We start from the raw sequence: 17,493 nt of genomic DNA on the forward strand, positions 1-17,493 counted from the left end.
TGTTGGCCTCACCATCCCTGAACAATAGTAAAATCTATATTTTGAAAAACTAGTCACTAGGAATCTGAGTATTCTCTCCATTTAATCAAGGCTAGAGGTGCACTGAAAATTTCTTACTTGACAAGTTCCCTTTTTTCCATTTTTTCTAGTCAATTATACATAGTTATTATGTTGCTAGCTTTATAATATGTAATTATTTAAAACCTTCAAATGTATGTCTTATTATGACTTAATACTAGATTAGTGAGATTTGTGAAGCACATTAATCTCATCACTAATCTCACTAATGATAAAATTTTAAGTTTTAGGAAAATTTCTTCTGGGGAGATCTGAGATAGCTGGTCCCGAGATAAAATTATGTGGATTTGCCTTTTCAGGGCAGAGATGGATACTTCCTGTTCTCCAATTAATTTCAACATAAATCTATTGACCATTTATCTTGCCCAGTCAGTGTGTCCAGTGCTGAGTTACAAACAGGTATACAAAGAAGGCAATCCCCGCTTCTAAGCAGCTCAAGCATAGAGACAAGATTCTTAGCTTCCTCTCTTTGGGATCTAATGCCAACTAGTCACTATCGGATACTCCACGAATACAAAAACAAAGCTAAATATTTACCTGCAGAACTGGTTATCCTTTGGCACTTCCGTTTCTTTTCAGTACAGTTCTCACACAGAAGCTTGTTATTCCCCATTAATAATTCCATAGATGTAAACTGGTAGAGACAAGACTGAACTGAACATTCCTTAGAAGTAGTTACATAGCTCTGAGAAAGGGTTTGAAAAGCATTTTGGGGACTGGGAGACATCATATGCCTCCCTTCTGAAAAATATAAATTACTTGCAAGATTAAGTGGCTGCTTTTCCTCATCAAAATCTCTATCTCCAGTTACAGTGCTGCTTAAATGAAGTTCAGAAATAGCATCGGCCACTCCCTCATCACCGCTGTCAGTTTCCTTGGCGGGGGTCTCACTTGCTGAGGGATGGTGAAGCCCGTTTGTATGCACACAGCATCCAGTGCTGGATCTTGGCAACAGGATCTTCTCAGAAGCACTTTCAGATTCCGAAGCCTCACTGTCAGCATCAACACTACTTTCCGAACGGCTGGCTTCTTTTGCACTGCCGTCGGGAGGGTTTTCAGTCAGCGGTGACCCAGCGTTCAGGATGCTCACGAACACTGAAGAATCCCCACTCACTTCAGAGTCTCCATTTTTCCGGTACATGACAACAGCTTTATCTTCTCCGGATGGCAGTTTCCTTGTACGTCTTCTGCCATGAATTAGTTGATGCTGTAAGTTGACAATGTTTTTAGAGAAAAGAGTCTTGTGGCCTTACTGAAAATAAATGTCAGTAAGTCTTACTTAAATGTTCCACAATTACTAAATAAATACTATCTCTAGAACTTCTAAAATCTACTTCCTAAATCTACATAAACTGCAACCAGTAGAAGATATATAACAAATAGTTCTAACTAAAAAATAAACCTTTACACAAGAAACCAACAACAGCTGTTACCTATTTGCAGAGAGGAGAACAGGACTTTTGTGGAACAATGCTGTGAGGGAGGCATTTCAAGTGCAAATCTTTGCATAATCTCTGTAGTCTTACCACTTAAAAAGCCTTCTACATAGTAAATTAGATCTGATAATATATCAATTTGCCAAGTAAGTACAAATAATAGTATATGAAACAGTTTTTTAATAAAGTGAAAATTCAGATTTATTTCTTTAAATTCATACGGGATAATTCAACAACCAGGTATGTCCCTAGTGAATAATAATAATGAATACATACAATAGACATCAATGGCTGGTAACATCACAGAAAGAGACATCAAATGTGGTATGCACCTCCTCGATAGAAGTATACACCACCACTTAAAGTTTTCTTGTCAAAAATTAAATCATCAAACCTAAACCCAACTGGGCCTCTATATCTGACTGCCTTACAAACAAAACAAAGGAGATAAATAGGCACCTGTTAACATGTGAATGCAATAGCAAAATGAATTACTATTGAAGTGAGAATGTGAGAAACTGATTTGAAAAAAAAGACCTGATTTCTTCAACAAATAAATTGCAAAGGAAAAAAGGGGGGAGGGAGGGGATTAAAAGAGATTTAAGAGACACAGCAATCAACTGCATTCTACAGCTCTTTTTTAGAGCTGAATTCAATTCAATGAATTCAATACACTTTAAAAAGCAAAAACAAAAAGAAAGTATTTATGAGACAACTGTAGAAATTTAAATAAGGACTGAATATTGGCACAATTACAAAGTTAATATATTTTTAGGTATGATAATGGTACTGTGGTTACGTATTTTAAGTGAGTATCTATCTTTTTGCCCTGGCCAGGTGGCTTGGTTGGTTGGAGCATCATCCTGTACACCAGAAGGCTGTGGGTTCGATCCCCAGCCAGGTGCATACAGGAGGCAACTGATAGATGTATCTCTCTCACGTCCATGTTTCTCTCTCTCTCTCTCTCTCTTTCTCTTTCTCTTTCTCTCTTCTGCCTACCCACTTCCTCTCTCTCTAAAAAAACCAATAAAATGTGTGCTTGCGTGAGAATTATTTTTAAAAATTAAAGAGCATATTTTAGAGATACACATCAAAGTATATGATGTACTTGGGATTTATTCCAAAATAATCTGGGGTGAGGAGGCGGAGAATGTGAGATATAAGTTAAAACACAATTGATTAGCTGTGAGCTGATAACTAGGAAGCTAAGAAACAGATACATGGGAGTTTATTGTACTATTTTCTCTACTTCTGTGTAGTTTTGAAATTTTTCATAATACAAAGTTTTAAAGAGCGGATGTCTCACAAATACATATAATCTTACGTTATCTTTAGATGAAGAATGCTTCCTGGTAGTGCTGCACTGATGAATATTTTCTATAGTGATAATACCACTGTACTGACCATTATCTGTCTCCTGTAAACTTCTGTATTTACTCATTCTTCCCAGAAGTACAGGTTTTGAAACCTATATGGATGGCATGTACATAACACAAACTTCTTTAGGAAATAAATTCTGGATATAACCTACTTTTTAAAATTTCTCATTTGAAATATAAGTTTCCTAACATTAATTCTCAAGATATAAAGCATAAGGATTTAAATTCCTTGAGGATAATAACTTTATCATACTTTATGCATACATATAGAAACCCCCAAAATATACTGTACAAACTCAACTATTGTATATAAAAAATGACTCAGATATCTGATAATATACTCAACAAATGTCTAAATATATAAATAAATAAATGACCTTCACAAAAGTTTTATTAACTTTTTTTCTCCTTACCCTTTCTTCTATTATTGGAAGTGAAATATCAATAAAAGGATCTTTCACCATGGAGACCTTAAAAAGAAAACATTTTGAGAAACAGGTTGAACTCTAACATAGACAATGTAGTTTTATAAAGGCTTACACAAATCACACTTCCCAGGCCGCTTAAAATTTTAAGTTAAAAATCTTTCCTGGAACTAATAGCCATTTAACTGGGTAGAGCAGCACATATATAATCACAACAAGATATCCCAAAACTTCAATAAATGCAACCCCGTTGAATTTTATAATGTTGTTAATATCACAATGTCAATAATATTTAAAGTAACTCCAAAATAAACTATGTTTAGTAATAATGATTAAATGAAGACAGAAACGTATTTGTGGTGAAATCAGTGCCATAACATAAATAAACTGTGAAAAAGCCATGAAAAAACCCAAAAAGTTTGACTGTGTTTTGTAGACTCTGTAGGATAACACTGTCTCTCTAGCTTGTGAGAGAGAAATCAACTTCTACGTCAAATATACTACAAATTCAAGAAATATCTCATAGACGGTGTGTAATTCCACATGACAGGCTAGAAGGGTATATAACATACAATTCTGAGTGTATGAGGCTGGAGAAGGTAGAAAGGCACTCTGTAATCTGGGTCAGGAGAATGTGCATAAAGACTCTCTTTCATAATAAAATCTGACAAAAGTGTAAACCCATCATACTCTAAGTCTTATGCTTTCAGAAATATTCCCTATCAAGTGGTAGAAAGCCTATAACAGTTTATACATCTTTAAAGTGTTATTAAAGGACAGATGGCATTCCACCACATCAAATTAACACTAAATTCAAATACTGAGTCAGGTCAACTTTAAAAAAAAAATCAACAAGTTAGGTCACCCTAGGTTATGTTACTACACTGAATTATTTCTATCGGAATTACATCTCAGAGCACTGCACACAGGGTGGGGCAAAAGTAGGTTTATAGTTGTGTGCACTCAAAAGAGTTCATTCTTGTAATATTAATGATTGTATTATTTTCCATATGACCAATTACAAAGCTATTTTGTCCCACCCTAAACATAGTTATTCTCAACACAGACCCTTCTTTTATTTCAATCCAGACAAGTAGTGAACACATTCGAGACATTCAAATAAGCTAAGAGAACTTCACGGGTTTCTCAGTAATAAAAATAAAATAAGATTTATTTTTTTAATTATGAATTATTATAATTCACAATTAAACTTTCTAGCAGTAAAGGATAACTTTTAAGAAGATTTTCAAAAACTATTATGTAGTCATTTGTCACAAATAAAAATAGGTGGCTGCTGATAATTATATGTGAAAGAAATAAAACAATGTGACTATAAGCTAGTCCGTGTTGAAGTGAACTTCTAAGTACCTACATTTGCACATTCTTCACACATGACTGTGCTAGTTAATTCACCAATAAAGATCCGATCTATGAAGTTCATTTTCACACCTTCTCTTCCATATGCTGTAAAAATAATACTTTTTAATGCAAAAACACATTTCAACCATCAACCTTGCAATGTAACATGGTTTTTTCCTGTTGACTCAAAAGAAATCTAAGGCAGCTGTCCAATACCACATTTAATAATGTATTTTACCACGTGATACTACGTCTCTCTCCTTTACAATTCTATCACAGAAAATGTGACTATCAACTACAGTAGTCTTCAAGAAATAACAAACTGCTCTTAAAAGGTAAAATAAGTAGAGCAATAACCATGATTCATACTATGTCTCAACTGCTCCCGTTAAATCCTTTACAGCCTCTGTGCCCAACCCAGAGGTAGAGGGATGGGAAAGGAGGTGTGCCTTTAGGGCTACAGATGCCAGGACTGTAACTATGGAAATGACAGGATAGTAGAGACAAGTAGACACAGCATTGTGTAAAGAAGTAACATGGCAATGAATAACTCACTTGTATCCATAACTGCTTACATGTCAAAATCATTCTATTTCTTTGAAAAATATGTGTAGATCAAGGGAAGTTATGCCTATGATTTGCTTCAAAATAATTTGGGGTTGGAGGAAAAATAGATGAAACCTACCACCACATGAATTGAATGTAGTGAGGTGATGGGTACATGGTACACAGGGCTTCATATTCTATGCTCTCCACTTTAATACGAGTTTGACATTTCCCACAGTGAAACAGTGGGGGAAATGTATTAACAAATCTATTCACTCCTGTTTCAAACTTCTATCTTTTGGGGGTCTCTATCTTCTAAAACATTGTCTTCTACCTTTTAAAATGTTATTTGAAGCACTGAATGACAGAGCAGACATATTTGGATATGTCAATAAACATTTATTAACTATAACTATGAGAAATTATGGTTAACTAAGATGTTTCATTAAGAAAAACTGCACAAGGGATTAACCATAAAAAAGATTTCAAAACTGGAAAGAAATGACAAGCAAAATTGGGCAATTATTCCAAGCATGCACTAGATGGCACTATCTCAAAACAAAAGAACATGCTTGAAAATCTACATATTAAAAAATCTTAAACCCACAACTGCATATAAGGTTTCAGCATATATAATCACAATGTATATTTGTTTGTAAATTATAGACATACAGTGTGCACATACAACAAAAGTGCACACTATAGTGTTCCACAGAGTGTGCACTACAACAAAATACAAGTTAGAAAAGAGAATAAACAAAATACAAATAATATTTCTTTGTGTCTCCCCAGAATGACTTTATACCACCATTAGTTAATATCTCAAGGCAGAATATAAATTTAAGACATGGTAAATCACTAATAACAATGGAATATAAACCCACACTTAAACATTTTAAGTGATCAGCTTTGATTAGGTAGTCACTGTTTTTGCCTCAGATTTTGGCCGATGAAGACAGAGTTAACACTAGGAGTAAAACAGGCATATATGCTTGACCTATTAGTACTCTCTTCAATAAAGGGTTTCATTGCAGGAATCTTTGGAGCACTTAAGCATTTTGTCCAGTTAGAAAGTCCACTCAACCAAGCACACCTCAACTGAAAAATGATACAATATGATAAAAGTGAACTCTCAAGTAAGGCTGCTACTTTTAACAACCTTTCAAATTTCCCTTAGGATACCTCATATAAGAGCAACAATGTCAGTCTGTACATTTGACATCAGTTATATTTTTTAAATTCACACGGATAAGTTCTAACATTTTATTTCTATGACCCACTAGATTATCTCACAGCCACTGGAATAAGCATACCTTGATTTTAAGGCAACTACTTCAGGGCATTCATTCACGTAATGCTCAGTTCTTTTTCCCTAAGAACCATTTAATATTTTCTTATAGAAGAAAGTCTTAACAGTGCAAGAGTCAACATACCTTTGACTTTTCTTCTAGTTTCATCATCAGCAGTTTTAGTTGTTGGGTTGTTAAATGCCTTTAGAATGCCAGCTTGTATTCTCTACAACACAAAGTTAATAAGAACTTACTAAGAATCTATTCTTTCTCTCACCTTTAACTGGAACATAATAAATAGAAAAAAAAAAGGAAACAAAATATAACCAGAGACATTGAAGTTAAGAACAATCTAACAACGGACAGGGGGGAGTGGGGAGGGGACAGTGAGGAGAGGGGATTACAGGAACTACTATAAAGGACACATGGACAAAATCAAGGGGGAGGGTGGAAGTGGGGGAGGGACGGGGGTTTGGCTGGGGTGGTGTGGAGGGATGGGGAGAAAAGCCACACAACTCTAATTGAATAACAATAAAAAATTAAAATTAAAAAAAAAAGAATCTATTCTTTCAAAGCAGTATTTTGTGTTCCTTTGAATAGAATCTGCTTTAGTAACAGTTAACCCCAGCCTCATCCTCTTGATAATAGAAGGACTTTCAAACAGCAAAGTACACTGGATGTGAGTTCCCTAGTCAGTAAAATAAATTGACTGAATGTTTTAAAAATTAAATATGTACTTTCTTCCAGTCCTTAAATTTCATAAATGAGCAATTTTCTTATTTGAGGGAGTCTTTGAAATTAAAGTCAAAGTTCCTGTGTTTAGGCAGGCAGTCTAGTCTCACTTTTCTTACAGATTTAAAATAACTTCTCCCTCCATTGGCCTCCCTCTCCTCACACGCTACCCCCTGCCCTGTCTCCCCAGCTCTGTCCCTAAAATGATGTATTCCTTAATCAGGACAAAAAGTCACGTATAGGCCATATGAAATTTCTTGTCTATGAAGAAAACCATAATATATAAGAAGCCCTTAAACCAGTCACTATGACTCCCATATACAGTATTTTATTTACATAAATACATAACTAAAGTCCAGAATATCAATTAATGTCCACAGCAAGAATATCCCAATATTTGAATTTAGCTGTCAATAATGATCATGTATTAAGGTCTTTAGTAGCTGTTAGTAAATGACAAGGTTTGTTTTCACATGTCTTGCATATGTTTTAGGAAAGATGAACCTCAGAGAAACCTTTTAGAATAAATTAAAACTATATATTCCAAAAATAAAAACTTATTGAAGCTAATCATCTTTCATAGTAATTGTGCCCCTAATTAATGGATAAATTTAATCATCTCTAATTCACATTTTTAACAATGGAGTGAAAGAAACATTTGTTAATTATTTGTTAAAATATTTATTTTAGTAAAGTCTTAATCACAGGTTTTCCATATGTGAAACCACTGTTTGATCTGGACTTCCTGGTGTAAAAATACATAATTTTGTTAGAAAATTATTATGTCAAAGAGAAACTAAACTCTTAACTGCAGACTTCCTAGAGAATAATGAAAATACTACATATCAGAATCCATGATACTTTCCACTGTTCAGAAGAAAAGTCACAGCCTTAAATATTTATGTCAATTGAAAAAAATATAAACAAATAAATTAAGCAGCCTACTTACCAGTTTAGAAAAAAAATATCAACACTGAACAAAAGTACAAGAAGAGAGTTAGTGAAGATTAGCTGATTGTGTGATTGGGGGAAAAATAAACTCACTAGCTAATCTTAATCCAGATAAGGATAAAAAGTCTAACATCAGCCCTGGCTGGAGTAGCTCAGTGGATTGATCGCAGGCTGTGAACCAAAGGGTCGCAGATTCAATTCTCCATCAGGGCACATGCCTGGGTTGCAGGCCAGGTCCCCAGTGGGGGCCACGTGAGAGGCAACCACACATTGATGTTTCTCTCCCTCTCTTTCTCCCTCCCTTTCCCTCTCTCTTAAAAATAAATGAATTTAAATATATATATCTTGTGTGTGATTTCTCATCACCTTGGCTGTATTTAAAAAAAAAAACATTTAGTATCACACCTAACAAAAAGGGAAACCAACAAAATTAAAGACATTTGAAGTAATCATGAGAGACCACTTTGCTGAACTCTCATGCAATTACCTTTGAAAATTTAAAAAAAAAAAAGACAATATTTTAGGAAATTAATCCCAGAAAAGACAGAAAATCTTCCAGGTTTCATTGGAATGAGGGGTGGGTGGAGAGAACATTGTTAAAGAAGCTCCAGGCTCAAACAATTTCACAAAGGAATGCCATGAATCCTACAGTACAATTCGACAAAGAGGCTTTCATTCTAGTAAGTATATCAATATGGTAATATAAGCCATCATATTAATAGATGTAGGAGAAAAAATTCAAAACCTTCATATTTCCTGCTCACTATTATTAGTTATTAATGTATTAAAGTTCTAGTCATTGCATTTGATAGGAAAATAAGTCTCAGAAGTATAAAAATTATAAAGAATATAAAATATAATCAATAGCCTTCACACACAAGCAAAAACCTAAAGATATGGAAAAATTACCCAATTTATAATAGCAACTAAAAAGATAAAATAACTAGACCCTGGCTGGTATGACTCAGTGGATTAAGCACGGGCCTGCAAACCAAAGGGTCGTCAGTTCGATTCCCAGTCAGGGCATATATCTGGGTTGTGGGCCAGGTCCCCAGTAGGGGGTGCACAAGAGGCAACCACACATTGATGTTTCTCTCCCTCTCTTTCTCCCTCCTTTCCCCTCTCTCTAAAAATAAATAAGTAAAATCTTTAAAAAAAGAAAGAAAGAAAGAAAGAGAGAAAGAAGAAAGAAAACAAGGGAAGCTCTTTTATAACCTTAGAGTGGGAATGCCTTTTTGCCTTTTTTAACTATGAGTCTCAGTATCCAAACACCATAAAACAATTGTTAAATTCAAAAACAAAAAATTTTTAAACTTTTTAAAAAAACTGCTTCCACATTAAAAGTAAAATCAAAATACAAATGACAAACTTGGAAACATATTCTCTCCTAGTACAAAAAGCTTTTAGATATCAGCAAAGACACAAAACCCAGCAGAAAAATGGTCAAAAAATAGGAAGAGATGAAAAGATATTGAGCCTCACTTAAAAGAGAGAAATGTAGACTAAAACTACCCTGAGATACCATTTTCTACCTAACAGATTGGCAAAAATTAAAAAGTTTGACAAAACAGTCTTTTTGTGAGGTTATAGGAAAACAGACTCCCTTATATGGTACATTGCTAACAGAAGTGGAAACTGTATGCCTTTGAAGAACAACTTGATCCAGCAATCTCATTTCTGTACTTACACAGATACACCTATACACAAACAGAATAATATAAACACATCATTCACCATAGCATTGTTCATACAGGCAAAAACATTGGAAAAAACATTTAAAGGTTAATCTATAAAAAAATTAAACATTTTTAAAATATATTTTATTGATTATGCTATTACAGTTGTCCCAGTTTGTTCCCCTTTGCCCTCCTCCACCCAGTAGCCCCATTCCCTCCAGCAATCCACACCGCCCCCCCTTAGTTCATGTCCATGGGTTAGGCATATAAGTCCTTTGGCTTCTCCATTTCCTATACTGTTTTTAACACCCCCTTGTCTATTCTGTACCTACCAATTTGTGCTTCTGAATCCCAACACCTTTCCCCTCATTCTCCACCCCCCAACTGATAACATTCCAAAATATCTCCGTATCTCTGATTCTGTTCCTGTTCTGCTTGTTTGCCTAGTTTGTTACTTGGATTCAATTATTGATCATTGTGAATTTACTGCCATTTTAATGTTCACTTTGATCTTCTTTTTCTTATATAGTTCCCTTTAGCATTTCATATAATAATGGCTTGGTGATGATGAACTCCTTTAGTTTTATCTTGTCTGGGAAGCATTTCATCTGCCTTTCCATTCTAAATGATAGCTTTGCTAGATAGAGTAATCTTGGTTGTAGGTCCTTGCTTTATATCACTTTGAATATTTCTTGCCAATCTCTTCTAGCTTGCAAAGTTTCATTTGAGAAATCAGCTAACAGTCTTATGGGAACTCCTTTGTAGGTAATTGTCGGCTTTTCTCTTCCTGCTTTTAAGATTATGTCTTTAACTTTTGGCATTTTAATTATGATGTGTCTTTGTGAGGTCTTCTTTGGGTCCATCTTGTTTGGGACTCTCTGTGTTTCCTGGACTTCCTGGAAGTCTATTTCCTTTACCAAATTAGGGAAGTTTTCTTTCATTATTTTTTCAAATAAGTTTTCAATTTCCTGCTCTTCCTTGTCTCCTTCCAGCACCCCTATGATTCAGATTTTGGTATGTTTAAAGATGTCCCAGAGGTTCCTAAGCTTATCCTTGTTTTTTTAAATACTTTTTTCTTCCTGCTGTTCTGATTGAATGATTTTCCTTCCTTGTGTTCCAAATCTTTGATTTAATTCTTGGCTTAATCCTCTCCACTGTTTGTTCTCTGTGGATTTTCCTTTATTTCACTTAATGCAACCTTCATTTCTGCCTGGGTCTTTTATGGCACTGAAGTACCCAATGAGTTCCTGGAGCATCCTGCTAACTGGTGTTTTGAACTGTGCACATGATAGTTTGCTTATCTCCATTTCATGTAGTTCTTTTTCTGGAGTTTTGTTCTGTTCTTTCATTTGGACCATATTTCTTTGTCTCCTCATTTTGGCAGCCTCCCTGTGTTTGTTTCTAGTATTAGGTAGATAGGCACAGTCTTAGGTAATCACCAGGGTGGGGCAACCCATGTTACCACTCTGTTGCTCTGTGTGGGGGAAGGCTTGCAGAGAAGACAATGCTGCTACCTGGCCTCTCAAGTTTCACCTGGGAGGAAGCTGTCTCCCCACTCGCATATGTCACTTCACTTTTCCCCCATATGTCACTGGTGCTCTTGCAGCTGTTGCCCTTGTGCTGAATCCCAGAGGGGATCTGCATCAGTCCTAAGTCTGTTTCAGGTCCTTTAACAGGATGCAATTTCTTCCATTGCCTCAACCCGCATTGGTTTTTACAGCCAGAAGTTACGGGGACTTATCTTCCTGGCACTGGGACCCTGGGCTGGGTGGTCTGGTCTGGGGCTGGGGTCCCTCGTTCCTGAGGTATGCCTCCCATTTTTTATCCACCACACATACATATGGGACTGCCTATTACTGTCTCGGCATCTCTCAGTGCCATTCCATGTCTCTCTCCACACCTCTCTGCATCTCTACCCCTCCTACCCTTTAAGATGAATGTAGCTAGCTTCTTTAAATCCTTGGTTGTCAGATTTCCACACAGCTCAATTTTCTGACAATTCTGGGTGACATTTGTTTTGTAGTGTAGTTGTATTTTTTGCTATAGTTCTGTGCAGGGAATTGAGGTATATTTACCTATGCCTCCATCTTGACCAGAAATGTGGTAAAACATGTTGAGCCTTAAAAAAAAAAAGGAAGCTTCCGATCTTCTAAGAAGGAGAGATTGCTACAGTATGTCAAGGGAAAAAAGACCAAATGCAGAAAGATGAATACAGTATATGCCACCTTTTAAATAAAGAGAAAACAAAATATGCATATATACCACCACATGAGAGCACAAACCAAGAAAGACAAAAACATTGTGACATTAGGGTCAGTTCATAAGAGAGGCAAAGGGAATTACCAGGAGCAACTTAGGAAAAATTCCAGATTGGTGACTATGCATCAAGTGTGGGAGGAAACCAATCCAGACTAGAGCAGTGAGACTTATGAGAAAGACATACTACTAACACCAAGATCGCCCTGCCACTGCACTATGCTTTTAATCTGAGCACAGACTTTAAGGGGAATAATTACCCTCCAGAATCATCCCTCTTTGACCTATTTCTGAGATTCAGAGCCAGGAGCAGAAATCACAGAGCTACTACCTGGTCTCTGCTGATTGCCTTGACTTAGATGCACCTGGCTCAGAACACATTCATGACTTTGCCCACCAACTTCCACAGAAGGAGTTCTTGTAAACTCTAGAGAGCCAAGGCCACCTTATGTTCCAGAGATGCTCTCAACTTATCTGCTTTGGGGAGGCTTCATCCAATAAATGCCAATAGGTTTGTGCTTGCTACAGTTTTGCAAAACTAAACAATATATTGTGTAAACATATATCAATAGTTCTCAAAACTGAAAGAAAAAGGAATGCAATGATTTCTGTAAAAGTCAAAACAGTGGTTATCTTTAATGAAAAAAAAGTGTTTGGGAAAAAAAGGAACAGCTTTATAGAAATAACTTTCTATTTTTTGAACTCTGGGGATAGCAGTGAGGAATGCTACTGGTATTTATATTATGCTTTAAACTGTATGTATATTTGTACACATTCTTCTGTATGCTTGAGATATTTCATAAGTTTTTAACACCCTCCCCCAGTAATTGTGGAACTGAATTTCTTTTATTTACTGGCCTATGATCAGCACATATTTCCTAGAACTGCTCACTATTTTCTTCTAGTGTATTTTGAAAGTTAATGCAAAATTCAAAACTTAAATACATACAAAGGAGGGTATAAACATAAACATACAGTAATCCATACTATGTCACTCTGAAATATATTTATATGTAAAGGTAATCAAAATAATAAAATGTATCCCAAAAGTTATTACCATATTTTGCCATGTATAATGTGCACCTGCATTTTTGTGTGTGTGTTATACATGGGATTATTATAACCATTATTATACCCATGGTATGTAATCATTATACCCATGTATAATGCACATCCTTATTTTTCCCTCAAAAATTTGAGCAAAAAGTGTACATCATACCTGGCAAAATATAAATATTGAGATATTCTCCAATTCAGACTCAATAAATTTGAAAATTGATATAATTCTGATGTTATCTAAGCTAAAGTTGAGTTACACATGAAAAAAGAATTTCTTTAACTAAAACAAATTAGAATGGTGTGAATTCCATGCAGGAGAAATATTTAATGGACATAAATAAAAGATTCCAACAAATACCAATGTTCATCTATATATATTTACTATAACTAAAAAGGTTCTCCAGTAACTAACTCAATTTGGAAGCCTGTATATTTATTCTACAATCTGAACATTTTGTTAATTTAGACATGACTTTCAGTATGACTTAATGAACCTTTACTATATTTTAAAATGTAAGCTATGATATCACACTTTTTAAAAAGAGTAAAAACAAAAAAATGAGTAAAACAATGAAATTGATTAAATTATTAACTTCTAAACTATTGGGCTTTTAGGTAATTCATCAAGATGAATAAAATAAATGTGTTTAGGTCCATCTACAACCTCTCATTGTTAAGAGTTGTGCTTTGAACCATTTAGGTTAAAAAAAAAAGACAGACTTTGGTCAGGGAGCTCCTAACAATGGCAGCACATCAATCAACTAGCACTATCAACGTTCAACTACTTCATGTCTCTGTCTTAAACTTGTTTCAAAAATAAGAATGCAAAAAGCTCATAGTTTAAGTTAGCTGAGATATTGTGCCTTTAAAATAATCCTATCCAATAATGTATTAAAGTGATATATGTCTTTGAGAAAAAAATAAAAATGTAACATCATTAATTTAATGATGGCTCAAATTAAAAGGAAAAACAGTGAAGTAGATATATAAGATGAAAAGGCTGCTTATAAAAGAAGCTCTTATAGTAAATTTGATTTAATTTGCACATAAAAAATTTATAACTTTATTCACAAATTATCTCTTTAGTGCTCTATTCAGTAAGAACATGGTATAGTCCTGAACTTGAGTCTTAAGAAAAAGACTTTAATGAAACAATACAAAAGGAGGTAAGTAGTTTTAATCGTTACTAAAATATTCTGGTGGCAGACATAACGATGTAGCCTTTCTTCAATCCAAAAACACATGGCGGCGATGAACTACAGCAACAGCACGGCTGGCAGCTGTGGGTTCCCAGGCCAGACAATGCAGCTCCTGCCTGGGCGCGCACTGTAACTGACCTGCCCGGCTGTCCTTGCTCAGGAGACTGAATAGATATACAGACTTGACATTTAATTCTGCCACACCATCTAAAACCCTCAAAGAGAGGAAGAAAGATAAGAGCTTTCAAAAACCAATGTTTCCTGGTATACTGCCCAAGTTTTCAAGATAATGTGAATCTCAATGTACCATTATGACAACACGATGATAATTTAATTTGTAAAAAAGAATGCTATCAAGTAACTAAGTGAAAAAGAAAAAAAATAGGGATAGATTTTATTGTTTTATTTGTGATAACAACAGAAAAAAAATGTAGAGACAATGTTTAACTCAATTTACAATAACACATGACCACCATATAGTAAACATACTCCTGTAAATCACAGGGGAAAAATTATTCCACCAATTGATAGTCTGAATTAATCTTAATGTAGCTCTTATATCATCTATAGGCTCAAAAGCATCAAAATACATTTAGTATTCATAATGTAAAGACAGAGCATTTCTCTCTACCTTGCTACCTTTTATTGACCTCCTCAACAAGATTATCAATATAGCAGAGTTATTAAATTATATTTAGTATTGTTTCAAATAGTGAAGTAGTTATGATTAAATTTTAAAGTTGAAAAATAGCATTATTTATATTGATCACTGAAGACCAAGCATCAAAACTAAAATTTAATAAGTAGTAATATATAGATTTAGAAATATCATTTGGTAATCGGAAATACTTAAGTTTGAGTCTCCATTTTTGGTATGTTTTTAGTGCTAAGAAAATGTGACGAAGTAGTAGCTCATGGGGAACTGTGCTGATGTCCCTAAAACTTAACTAATTATAAATCACCTAGCTGACTGTTTTTAGAAACAAAGTACAGGTAAAACACAAGCAATACTATCCCATCAATTTAACAGTTTATTCAAATTATAACCTATTCAAAATCTCTAAGAAATTAGTTAGTATAACTTATTTAAGAGACCGTTTGTTTTTTTTTTTACCAATTCAAATTCTTGACAAAAATTGTCCATTTTAAGGTTAAGCACAGACACATAGTCAATAAACATTCACTGAGCACCTACTATGTACAGTGCACATGGGATACAGTACCATTCCTTGAGGAGATCGCAATCTAAGCTGAGAAAGACATAGATTTAAATAGAAGGTGGTGGGGTTCATAATCAAAATATATAAAAGTAGAGTAGAGAGATGGTAGAAAGGGAGTGACACCTTCAAAAGTTGATTTTAAGTCACTAAACAGCCAATTAAGAATGGCACTATTACTACACATTCAACCCTTTATATTGTGAATTCCACATCTGTGGATTCAAACAACTGTGAGAAAATATTTTGGGGGAAAACATGTTATGTTGTTGCTGACAACATGAGTATAACAAGAGTATAACATGTAACATGAGTGTAATAACAGTGGTAGTCAGGCCTACCCCTGTTGCCTCTGTGTTTAACACGTACAGACCTTTTTTCCTATTATTACTCCCTAAATACAGTACATATGCATAGCACTTACATTTTATTAGGTATTGTAAGTAATCTTTATAGATGATTAAGAATGTGTGGAAGAATGTGCCTGGGTTACATGCAAATATTTTTATGTAAGGGACTTGAGCAGCCAAGGATTCCGGCATCCTTGGGGGTTCTGAAACCTATTCTCCACAGATACTGACGGATGACTATACACTGTTTGGTAATATCAGGAAGTGACTAATTTTTAAGACAGTTTCAAAGAAATTAACTCTCTCTTCACTGAAAACTGGTCCATAGGACTAAAGAAACACTATAAGGTTACAATTCAAACAAAGTAGGATAAAAAAAAAAATAGAGTCCACCCCACCTAGTAACATAGAACCACCTACCACAAGCATACAAGCACTGATTTTCACATGGTTGGTTTACTACATATTAATATAGAGATTAAAAAGTATATTCACCTTGAAGGGAAATAGGATTTTACCCATTATGATAATTATGATTGACAGGGGCTGCCCACAGTGCTATGTTAAGAATGACGCTGAGGTTGAATCCAGACTCAGCAGAACTGTTATGAGTAGTGAGCAATGTCTGCTATGAGTAAGAAAGGGAAGACATGGAGGGTATGGTCTGTGTATTTGACATCTATAATATCTTGAATTTTCTCTGAAAAAAATTGTATCCTATTTTACAGGACCCCACAAAAAAGTTGAATTTAACTACTTTAATATTAGAGTCAACAAACAATCAATTAAGGAATTGGATTACAATAAACACTGTTTAGGGAATCCATCCAGTCCATATAATCATTCCTTCTTTTCTGAGAAACATTCCCTGATCTAGGACGCAGGGACCCCAGCTTCCCAGCCAGAGCACCTGATCCCTGACTGCATCCTAATGCAACCTGGGATAATGAAGTTTCTCTCTCTTGGGTATTTAGAATTGGGATTCACAAATAGCCAGTTTTGTTTTCATATATGTAGAACTTCAACATGCAAACTATGGTGGTCATGTGCTACCACTCAACCAGTGAAGCAGAGAAGCTACTCAGTCTGCAGAGAGATAAAAAAAGAAAACCTACAGAGCCAGAAAAACAAAGCAAATAAGCATACTTTCCAGATTCCTGAGAACCTTCCTTTCCCAGCTAAATCCCCCTTCAACTGGATCCCTTTTCTTTATTTAAGCTAGTTTGAATTGATTTCTGTTAATTAAAGCCAAAGGGCATTAACTAATAACGGATAATAGAGGTTGTAAGAGAGTGAAAGAAAATAATCTTATAGAAGAGTCAAAAAAAAGGAGAGAGAATAGACAGAATAATTAGAAAAAATCAAGTGACTTCTCAACCACACATTAAAATTACCATAGAAATTAATTCCTTCAGCTCTGTACCCTCTCTTTAAAGAGTATATGTGATAAACATAAAGAAACCTGGCCTTTGCCCTGACCAGTGTGGCTCTGTTGGTTGGCATCATCCCAGTTCAATTCCTGCTCAGGGCACATGACTGGG

At 34.9% G+C, this 17,493-nt stretch overlaps 1 protein-coding gene across 6 annotated transcripts in view; it reads right to left on the reverse strand.

The window, feature by feature from the left end:
* The window catches only part of USP45 (ubiquitin specific peptidase 45), a 65,131-nt gene that overhangs the window by 11,208 nt on the left and 36,430 nt on the right, over positions 1-17,493 (reverse strand). For 5 of the 6 annotated variants that reach the window (XR_006654175.3, XM_024551755.3, XM_024551754.3 and 2 more), the window contains exons 10-13: positions 6,657-6,738; positions 4,691-4,782; positions 3,307-3,363; positions 616-1,285 (exon numbers count right to left, since the gene is read on the reverse strand). Coding sequence is in view for 5 of the 6 variants with exons in the window: in XM_024551755.3 (XP_024407523.2) it covers positions 616-1,285; positions 3,307-3,363; positions 4,691-4,782; positions 6,657-6,738 (901 nt within the window). In the remaining variant the exon portion in view is untranslated. Of the gene's footprint in view, positions 1-615; positions 1,286-2,838; positions 2,983-3,306; positions 3,364-4,690; positions 4,783-6,656; positions 6,739-17,493 lie in introns of all 6 variants that reach the window. The other variant, XM_053913764.2, reaches the window with a different exon arrangement.

The sequence above is a fragment of the Desmodus rotundus genome, chromosome 11 (assembly GCF_022682495.2).
Source record: "Desmodus rotundus isolate HL8 chromosome 11, HLdesRot8A.1, whole genome shotgun sequence".
Lineage (NCBI taxonomy): Eukaryota > Metazoa > Chordata > Mammalia > Chiroptera > Phyllostomidae > Desmodus > Desmodus rotundus.